This window comes from Aplysia californica, unplaced genomic scaffold (assembly GCF_000002075.1).
Source record: "Aplysia californica isolate F4 #8 unplaced genomic scaffold, AplCal3.0 scaffold00008, whole genome shotgun sequence".
In the NCBI taxonomy this organism is placed as follows: Eukaryota; Metazoa; Mollusca; class Gastropoda; order Aplysiida; family Aplysiidae; genus Aplysia; species Aplysia californica.
In genome coordinates this window covers 1,150,475-1,160,831 of record NW_004797278.1, presented here as the reverse complement: position 1 = coordinate 1,160,831, position 10,357 = coordinate 1,150,475, and the positions used below count along the sequence as shown (strand labels likewise).

The following is a 10,357-nucleotide window of genomic DNA, read 5'->3' as shown; positions in this document are numbered from 1 at the left end:
TGATGTGTGTGTGTGTGTGTGTGTGTGTGTGCGTGCATGTACGCGCGAGCAGTCAGGAGTTCGTAAGTACTCGATTCCTAACATGCGTTTGCGAAAGTGAGTTACTTGACGAAAGTTACATGATCGTCCTTTTGATAGTTGGGAGAAAAAAAATAAAGCTGTAGTTAAACGATAAAGTTATTTCAAGGGCAGAGCTTTGGCCTTGCAGTTGCAATAAAGGAGTAGTACGAGAAAACTCCAGATGACAGTCAATACAAAGAAGTATATTATTATTAATATTATGCCATACATATGTATGTAAATGCTCAAATGCAACGGGTTTTTTAAATTTGAACTTGTGTTGTACACCTAAGACGATAGCACCTCCATCCCACCCAGTAGAAATCGATCATTTAGGAGGCGTGCGGTGGAAAAAAACTGAAATTGGGAAGGATTTGTGACATCTACCTCAATAGAGTGCACACTTGCGATTGACGTCAAACGGTTGGACCTGTGTGTCACGGTGTATTATCTGCAACTGAAATCTTATTTTGAAACAGCCTGTGTGAAATAATTTCCATAAAGAATTATATCATTTTGAAAAGGTCGCATGTCTGCGATGTGCTCTCTTTATAAGCAGTAACAAACGACTTGCCTTTTTGCTTCCGAGACTGCCTCCATTGACAATATCGCATATGAAAGAGTCTGATGTTTTCTCCTTGGCCCTCAGCGAGATGAGGCCGTCGTCAATGTAAATCAGGCCGCCTACATCGAGTGTCTTTAGGAGGTTCTTGTAGTCACACCAGAGCACCTCGGCCGAGCATTTCTCTTTGAATTCATCATTGATTGTTAAGCGGATTGTTTTTCCTGAAAAGACATTGAGTAATGTTGTTTAGGTACCAAAAACACTATCTACTTACGTAGAAATTCCTGTCGCGATATTAACAACTGACAGAATTGGCGGATTAGCCCCCAGGAATGCTCTTTCCTTCTTGCAAACAAAACGAAATAAATAATATGTGCGAAGTTGGATGCTGTTTCACGAAGCACCCTCAGACTTAGGGGTAAATTACGACGTGTTGGGATTGAACGCTTTAAAACTATTCTCAGAATAGTTAACAATAAACCATATTATTTTCATCACGAGGCTTTATATTTGTTTAGTATGGGGTTTTACGGCGCTCGTAACTGCAAAAGGTCATATGAGAGCGCGAAACACAACTTAGTTTTTTTTATTCGCAGTTCACTGCACGGTTGAATACGGGTCATTTGATCTTAAAACGTTAAAAATATTTAAAATTTGGTATAAATATATATTTTTTCAATCTAAAATAACCTTCACAAAATTTTTTGATAATTTAATTCTGTTCTATAACTTCCCATAAAGGCCAATGGCCTTCAATAAAATCCAAAATTCTGTTTGGACTCACGACGGAAAAAACGTCTTGCAATTTTTTGCGTTTAAAGTATTTCCTTCGGATCTCTCCAAAGTCTAGACATTCGGTTAAAATATGTCTAATGGTAAAATCTGTGTCGCATCCGACACACAACGGCTTCTCATCTCCCTGTAGGATGCATGTGTGTGTCAGGGCCGTGTGCCCGATGCGCAATCGAGTACAAATGACTTCGTCTCTTCTGGGGAGGTCCGAAGGATTTCGCGGTCCCAATTTGGGTTTTATATTATAGAGTTTGTTATTCTTCTGTTTTTTCCAGTGGCTCTCCCACAGACTGGAGGTGTACTTATGTACTTTATTTTTAAAGTCAGTCTGTGGGAGAGTGTTCGTTGTTGATCCCAACAGAAGGGATGAGGATTTCTTCGTCAGCTCGTTTCCTCGGATGCCCACATGGCTAGGTATCCATGCGAACATGATATTTTTCCCTGATTCAGATAGGGTGTGCATTTTCTGTTGTAGCCTAACTATCTTTGGGTGCAGGAGTGTGTAGTTTGTGAGTGAGGGGAAGCAAGACAGAGAGTCAAAATGGATAAGGAAAGATTTGTTATGAGAATTTCTACGGAGTGCAGTGCCATGTCAATGGCAGTGGCCTCCGCAGAGAAAATGGAGGCTTCAGGATGGAGTCTCCTCTGGTGTGTACTGTTTAAAGACAGGGCTGCAGCGCCCACATCATTGTCTTTTTTGGCGCCATCCGTGAAGGTAAGCTCCGCACCGGGGTATTTTTCTATTAGTTTTTTTTTTATTCTGCTTTAACATTTTTGGTGCTTGTGCTTTCTTTGTTGTGTGTGGTCAGCTGTAAGTCTACTTTTGCCTTGGTGAGGGGCCACGGAGGGAGGTGGGGGAAAAGAAATTGTTGGATGTCTTGTTTGGAAAAGCGTAAATTTTTTAGGTCCTTAAGGATTCTGAGGCCGAAGGGTTTGATGGGTTTTTCGTTGTTTTGGAATTTGTTTATGGTTTCTGGGTTTGTTTTAAAAATGTAGTTGTGCGCTGGATTCTCTGGTGTTGAGCTCTGTTTAATAGTGTATTGTAGTGAGAGTTGTGTGCGTCTGAGTGAGAGTGATGGTATGTTTGCCTCGGCCTGGAGGCTCTCAACCGGGGAAGTGCGGAAAGCCCCGTGAGCGAGGCGGAGTTCTTGGTTTTGTACTTGGTCTAGCATTTTCAGGATGTGTGGTTTTGTCGATCCATAGACTTGACAGCCGTGGTCAAGCCTGGACCGGACAAGGGAGATGTACAAGAGGAGAAGGTGTTTTGAGTCCCCGCCCCACTCCGGATGCCATAGAATTTTCAAAGCGTTTAACGCTCTCTGGCACCTCACACGAAGGTCTTTGATGTGTGGTATGAATGTGAGTTTTTTGTCGAATATAACGCCGAGGAAACGAGCCTGGTCGTGGACAGGAATCCTTTCCCTGTATAGTGTCAAATCCGGCTGCAGCACACGCCTGCCTGTTCGGCAGAAGTGTACTGCTACCGTCTTTGACGGGGAGAACTTGAAACCGTTTTTGTTTGCCCACTTTTCGAGTTTGTGCAGCTGCGTTTGCAGCTGCTTTTCCATAGATCTCAGAAGATGATTTTTCGAACAGCAGCATATTATTATCAAAAAGTCGCCAACGTATAACGAGCTGTCTATGCTATTTTGGAGGGTTTTTACGATGGAATCTATTTTGATTTCAAATAGGACAGGAGAAAGGATGCTCACCTGGTGGACTTCTTCCTCCTGTTGGTGGGGGTCTGAAAGGGAGGATCCGACACGAACCTAGAAGGAACGGTTCTTCAGGAAGTTGCCAGTGAAGGCAGGGGGGTGACTACGTATGCCGAGTGCATGCAGGTCTCTGTGAATGCCGTACTTCCAGGTTGTGTCGAAGGCCTTTTCTAGGTCGAAAAAGATGGCGATCTCGTAGCCTCCTTCAACGAACGTTTCGCGTATAAAGGTCTCCAGGCGGACCAGGTGATCCAGAGTGGATCGAGTTTTCCTGAATCCTCACTGGAGACCGCTCAGCGAGCCCGTCGTCTCCAGAAACCACAAGAGTCGCCTGTGAATCATTTTTGCAATAAGTTTGCACAGACAGCTCGTTAGTGCTATTGGTCTGTAATTGGATGGGTATGTGTGGTCTTTGTTTGGTTTGGGTATTGGAATGACAGTGGCGAGACGCCAAGACTCTGGAAAGGAGTGCAACCGCCACATGTCGTTGTATATGTCTAGTAGGAGTGTAAGTGTTTCTGAGGGTAAGTGTCTTATGATCTGGTTGTGGGTGTCATCCGGTCGCGGGGCTGTATTGCCCAGGTCCGAGATGCACGATGTTAGTTCGTCTATTGTGAAGTCTGCGTTGTAGGTTTCAGTGTTGTTTGAGTGGAAGTTTAGGTGTTGTTGTTCTCTGTTAGTTTTGATGTTTTGAAAAGTGGTGTTGTAGCTTGCTTGGGATGAGTTTTTGGCGACAGATGTAGCTATTGTGTTTGCGATGTCTACTTATGTTTCAGCTGTGGTTCCACCCGGCCTCTGGACGTGCCGAATGGTGTCTGTGCGTCTTCCCAATAATTTTTTTTTTAGCGATTTTGAAAACTAGGTTGAGTGGTGTCTGGCTGTTGATTTTGGAGATGTATTTTTGATTGATTGTCTTTTGCTCTCCCTGAGGCATCTACGTGCCACAGCTCGAGCCTTTAAATAATTTATCTTGTTTTCTGTGGTGGAGGTGTTGTTGACGGCCTTTCGATACGCAGCCTTCTTTTTCTTTACTGCATCATCACATTCCTCATAGAACCAGATCTTGTTCTTTCGGGGTTTTGTTTTTGTTTTTGGTATGTGTTTGTGGCATATTTCTAAAAGCTTTTCGTGGAATTTATTGTAGTTGAGGTCGAAAGTGGGGTTCGGAATCTGGGAACATTGATTGGCAAACCCGTACCAGTCTGCTCTTTTGAAGTTGGAGCGTTCTGGGATCAGGTCGTTTTGGAGGCTATTGGTTTTTTTTAGAAGAATTGAGAAATGGTCCATACGGTCATCCAGCACATACCACTCAAGATCTGGGACTAGGTCAGGGGTACAGAAGGTGACGTCAAGGGATGAAGTGCCAAAAGTAGCTCTGTTTCTGTAAGTTGGGGACCTATTATTTAAGAGACAGATGTTATTTTGAAATTTTAAAAAATCTTCTATTATTTTTCCTTTCGGGTCTGTAGGTTTGTCTCCACAAAGGGGGCTGTGGGCATTAAAATCACCTAGCAAAATAAAGGGTTATTTTGAGGGGGTAATTTGGTGGGATATAAACTGAGCAGATCGTGATTGGTCAGTGCAGGGTGACCCATACGCAATAGCCTGGAGGGTCGTCCTAAGATGTATTTGTCTGTGGAGTGTGATGCTGTCGGTGTAGATGGTGGTACCACCAGAAGCAATCTGGTTCTCAATGTGAAAGTTGTGATACGCAGTAAATCCTCTTAAGTCTATGGTTGAAGCCGGGGCGAATTTTGTTTCTTGTATACAGGCCACACGTGGGCACAGTGTGGCCTGTAAGTGTTGCAATTCTGCAATGGAAGGTCGGATTCCGCCGGCATTCCATTGCAGGACCGTATTACGTCTTTTTAATTTTGTTTTTGGAGCATAAAGGCCCCGGCTTCGAATTAACACTCTGACTCCTCTTTGTGGGGGAGGCAGAGTGTTTTTTTCTAGGTTGCCGTCCTGGATTGGACGGCGGTCTAGTGGGGGATTTGGAGGAGTGACGGACTCCGCTCTTCCCTGGGTCAGGCCGGGGAGGGGGGTCGGAGCTGTCCTCGTCCAAAGGCAGGGGTTTGTCTGCTGGAGGGGTAGGGGTAGGTGGAGCAGACAGAGGGGGCTGGGAAAGGGGGGGGGCTGGGGAGAGGGGCGAGGGACCACTTCACACTGCATCAGAGTGATGGGCTGTGAGGTGGAAGAAGAAGAAGAAGAAGAAGAAGAAGAAGAAGAAGAAGAAGAAGAAGAAGAAGAAGAAGAAGAAGAAGAAGAAGAAGAAGAAGAAGAAGAAGAAGAAGAAGAAGAAGAAGAAGAAGAAGAAGAAGAAGAAGAAGAAGAAGAAGAAGAAGAAGAAGGAGAAGAAGAAGAAAAAGAAGAAGAAGAAGAAGAAGAAGAAGAAGAAGAAGAAGAAGAAGAAGAAGAAGAAGAAGAAGAAGAAGAAGAAGAAGAAGAAGAAGAAGAAGAAGAAGAAGAAAGAAGGGGGTGAGTGAAAGAAGGGGGGAGGTGGAGGAAGAGTCCATCCCGTCCTCCTCCAATACCCCAAAGCGGTTAGTCAGTGGCACCTCAAAGGTGGGTACCACAGGGGTAGGAAGGACCTTCTTTGACTTTGTTACAGAGACTCGCTTGTTGACTGCGGTCTGTGGGAAGTCGGCAGTAGAGGTACTGGTCGAATTCATGACTGGCCGGAGTACTTTTGCATGTCCGGTCAGGGTCCGGGTTTACGATTGGCGTGCAGACAGCTTTGCGGGCTTCTTGGAAAGAGCAGCCATTTCGCGCTTTGTGCTCTTGGATTGCGCGTTCTTGGATCCAAGTCGGGCAATCCTTGCTGAAGGCTGTGTGCTGGCCTTGGCAATTTTGGCAGCAAGGACTAGCCTTGCATTCCTTCTCAATATGCCCAGTCTTGCCGCAGCGAGGACACACGACTGCACGTCGGCATCGCGACTGGCTATGGCCAAACTTCTGACACTTGAAACAGCGCATAGGGTTTGGCACATAGGGTCGCACGTCAAGGACCAAATATGATGCCCGAACGGTGGCTGCAGGGCGGCACGGGCACGAATCGAAAGTTAGAATAATCATATTCGTTTCGAGTGTGGTCTCCCCCCGCCGAAGAGTAATCCGGCGGGCTTCGACCACACCTTCGCAATTAGCCACAATTTCCTCGTTGGGGCAGCCCTTCAGCTCATGGCTGTGGACCACGCCCTTCGATCGGTTGAACTTCTGGTGTCGCTCGGATACACATGGAACACCGTCGAAGGTCGTGATTTTTTTTCATTTTGGCCAGTTCTTCATCCGATGCGCTTTTGACGAGGAGTTCACCCGAGGACAGTTTCTGAACATTCGTAGGAATGTACTCCAGAACTTGTCTTAGTGCTTCTCTGGTTTTAAACAGGTTAAGACCTGTGATTTTCTTCTGCGCATCGGTGCTGCGGATGGTCAAGTACAGCTGCCTCGGAAGCTCCCTCGGAGAAGGGAGGAAAGAGGCGGCCGTAAAGGTCCTTTTTCCTGTAGTGATAGATGGTTTGCTTGCTCCAGCGGCGCACCCGCTTCCGCGAACTGAGACTTCTTACTGTTGGGAGCTAGGGAAGGGTGTTTGGTGTTTTTAGAATCCATAGAAAGTGTGAGGTTGGTTCAGCTCCGGGGCTCCCTACCCGCCATCGAGCCCAACAACGGGGCACATTGCTCGGATAGCCAGACCTGTGCCAGGGCTACCCCGGAGTTATACCCTTTCCGAGAGTGTGCAAGACCCTCCCGTCAAGATTGACCTAGGGTCTGAAGGGGTTTCAGCTCCCAACCGATTGAGTGGCATGGGCCGTGCCACCCTCCGTCTAAAAGGAAAACCTGGGCCAAAGAGGCGTGTTGGCGAGGGACAGTCCGTAGACTGATCTCACCTCTACCGTCAGGTGCCCGGTTTCCCTCCGCACGGGTCGCACCTCACGGTCAACGAGGCGCCCAATCTGTGGGATGGGTGACCTCTCTTTTTGCTGCACATGAGGTCAGCGGTGGGAGAAAAGATAGAAGAAGAAAGAAAGAAGGAAGGAGAAGAGGAAGATACACCAAAGTAGGTGTCGCATCCGGGTCCCAGAAGGGTGGGGTCCGTGTGCGACACCTCGCCTTTGAAAGGGTTGCACCTCCTACAGACGAAGCAGTGGGTCTATTTATATCCCCCCCGACCCAGTGGGGGTTGTTGCTTTATAAAAGAGATGACACAAAACGGGAGCGAACAAAGACTAAGATCGGGATACCAGAACGCGCTAAAAGTTCCTGTGCGTGGGCTTGTGATTTCTATAATTTGGCACGCAAATCTCGTCATTATGTACTTATTTATTTCTAGATCATCCAACATTTTCACAAAAAGCGGTACCTACCGGTTTCCAGGACCACCTCAGACGAGGCTTCTCCTTTCACAAGGCCTGTCCGGATCTCGGGTCCTTTTGTGTCCAGAGCAACTCCCAGCACTTGTCCCCGTGGCATTTTGGCAGCGGCTTGACGCACATTTTCCACCGTTCCAGCATGATATTCATACGTTCCGTGAGAAAAATTAAGACGGCAGATATTCATGCCTGCTTTTATCAGTTGCTCTAGTTTGTCTACCTCTCTTGAAGCTGGGCCGATAGTGCATATTATTTTCATAAGTTTGTTTTTGTTCGCCACGGAATCGATATCCAAATTGATGTTATGTTCTAACAAAGAGTCACAGAGAAGACATTGAAACTGCTCTTCTTTGGGGAATGGTTTCGACTGCAGTCTGGTTTCATAGGCTTGAGGGGAATTCGTGAGTTTAATAATCATCTCTCTCCATTGCTCGGACGTCACTAGAGGCTTGCCCGAAGGGCCTGGTTTAGCCAAACTCAGCGCCATACTTGTTGGCTGTGCTTGTCCGAGAAGTGCAGCCTTCACCTTGTCTAGTTTTTACAACTTCCGTTCGACTACAGCTTTTTTTTTTTTTTTTGCGCTCCCACTTTATGAGTTCATGAGAGTGCATCTCGTTTTGTTGCGTTTTTCAAGTATTTCCTAGTAGGCTAAGTTTTCCGACCCAATACGACTCCCAGGTTACTGAGCATACTCACTGACAACAAAATTCTGTCTAAACGACTGGCGGCTCTTCCCATTGAGACAGATGTGCGAGTTTGAATTCATCTAGAAGGGTCTTTGCATTTGAGCTGCTTTGAAACGTGGCAGATGCCCCATCGGAAATGAAAGTTTATAATGTTGCAAAAAACTACAGAACTTCAGAAATCTAGAATAGACTGGGTTGAGAGAGAGAGAGAGAGAGAGAGAGAGAGAGGGGGGGGCAGTGAGAGCAGGTAAGGGTGATGTTGTTGCTTTCTTTTTTAAGCAGTTTTTCAAATAAATTTTATCTACACCCCAATCAGAACAATTTAGATTATTTAGGATGTGGGCTTTGACCTGCCTCTCTGGACCAATCTGAGCTGAGAGGGATACTAGATCCTAGCAGATGGACATAGAGATACCGGATATAAATTTTCGCCACACTGAAAAATCAGAGCTCATATGACCTTATGCAGTTGCAAGCGCCGTAATACTCTTACTACGAAACACAGAAATCAAACTCCGGTCTTCTATGTGCGACGGCGAAGAAGCACCTTTGACCGCTACACTACATACGTCAGATTTTTTTAGAGGAGTACTCAGTGTTGTGTTTCACCACCGAAGAATTAAAGCTTGGAACGCTACTATTCTGAACTTGAAGATTGAAATGTTTCGAATTACAGAGCGATTTGGTGTCAGTCGGTCAACAGTTGAATTGGACTTGGGGTTTCGGAATTTTTCAGTTTCCAAATCGTTAATCTATAAAACTTTGAAGTACTGGCCTCGCATTATAATCTCTCTTTGCCGTCCCTGAATCATGCAGGGCCTGTGGGAAAAAAATTAATGTGTACAACTACCTAGGGAATAAAATCAAAGGACGAGCGCCAGGTGTCAAATCTCGCTTAATAAAAATGGGTATTCTCCTTCAATCTTATTCAGAAATATTCTACTTCAAGTTCTGACTGGCGAATGAAGGGACAATAAAATATCGGACAGGTTCGGGAAGCTTGGATGAAAGGTTTGTTTTAATTTGAGTCTAATCCCCTACTAGTCTCACGCAAACCATTTCGAATGCAGCGCTTGACACATAAAGAGGCGCGGAAAAAAGGAAAGAAGATACAGACATGTACCAAATTAAATTTCGATGCGAACTAAAATGCACGCGTCTTTCTGAGTGCAAACGACCACGTTTGCCAATCTAAAATTAGAATGTCGGTGCCCCCTGTTGATTCCCTTGCTAAGAAGGTGACTGGGGGGGAGGGGGGCGCTGTTCAAAAACTGTTCAATTGATCCTTAGATTACAATAATCATAATCGCATGCTAAGCAAAAGATCTGCCAAAGTAATCCCACTGAGATCGAACGTTAGATCTATTTCCTTTTCTTTTTCTGGATTTTTTTTGGAGGGGGTCTTTTTTATTGTGGCTACGAGCAACGTGTTTAGCTTTCAGATATTTAAAAAATAATAATTTATGTTTGTGTCTTAGCCTTTTGTTTTAAAAAGGAATTATGAATCAAATTTTGTTTATTCATCGCCTCAACTGGTGTCAACTGATGCCTGTGGCGTCAAACGCTGAATTGTCGCATCAAAGCGGCAGCTGCTACTCCAAGCAACAACTCGAACTCGACATCTCCAACGTTCGTTTCACGAGCAGGTATTCACTCGCGGCACAATATAGCTATGGTCCCCCAGCGCTGCGGGAGTTCTCTCACCGATCAATGCAGACCTCCTCCTGCTGACTCCTAATAGGATTTACGCGTTCCTGCGCCTGTGACACCATTGTCAGGAACTAGATCGCACCATGCTTTCTCTTCCCTGTATTTAGTTCGGTTAGTCGAAAGCTCACTTCGTCGAAAACTGAACCCAAAATTGCGTGCACAATACAGGGTTGAATGGTAAGGTACGGAGAGTCGAGGGAGTGCTAGACCCTACATGTCATCAGGAAAATGTCATGGCAAAAAAAAAAATGCTTAAAGTATTAGAAGGAGAAGACCACACCATGGTGCCCACCAACCGTCAGCACTGTGAAAGGTATACGCCTACATGGGAACTACATTTCCATTGACCCCAATTCCACCAAAGTGATAATCAAGGACAGGTTTTTTTAATGTTGTTGTTGTTGCTGTAGTAGTAGTAGTAGTAGTAGTAGTAGTAGTAGTAGTAGTAGTAGTAGTAGT

At 45.4% G+C, this 10,357-nt stretch overlaps 1 protein-coding gene across 1 annotated transcript in view; it reads right to left on the bottom strand.

The window, feature by feature from the left end:
- The window catches only part of LOC101855387 (pyruvate kinase PKM), a gene marked incomplete at its 3' end in the record, with an annotated part of 15,600 nt that extends 7,555 nt beyond the window's left edge, over nt 1-8,045 (bottom strand). Inside the window, 2 exon segments of the mRNA XM_013082137.2 lie at nt 634-846; nt 7,497-8,045. Coding sequence (XP_012937591.1) covers nt 634-846; nt 7,497-7,989 — 706 coding nt within the window.
- Nucleotides 8,046-10,357: the final 2,312 nt, after the last annotated feature.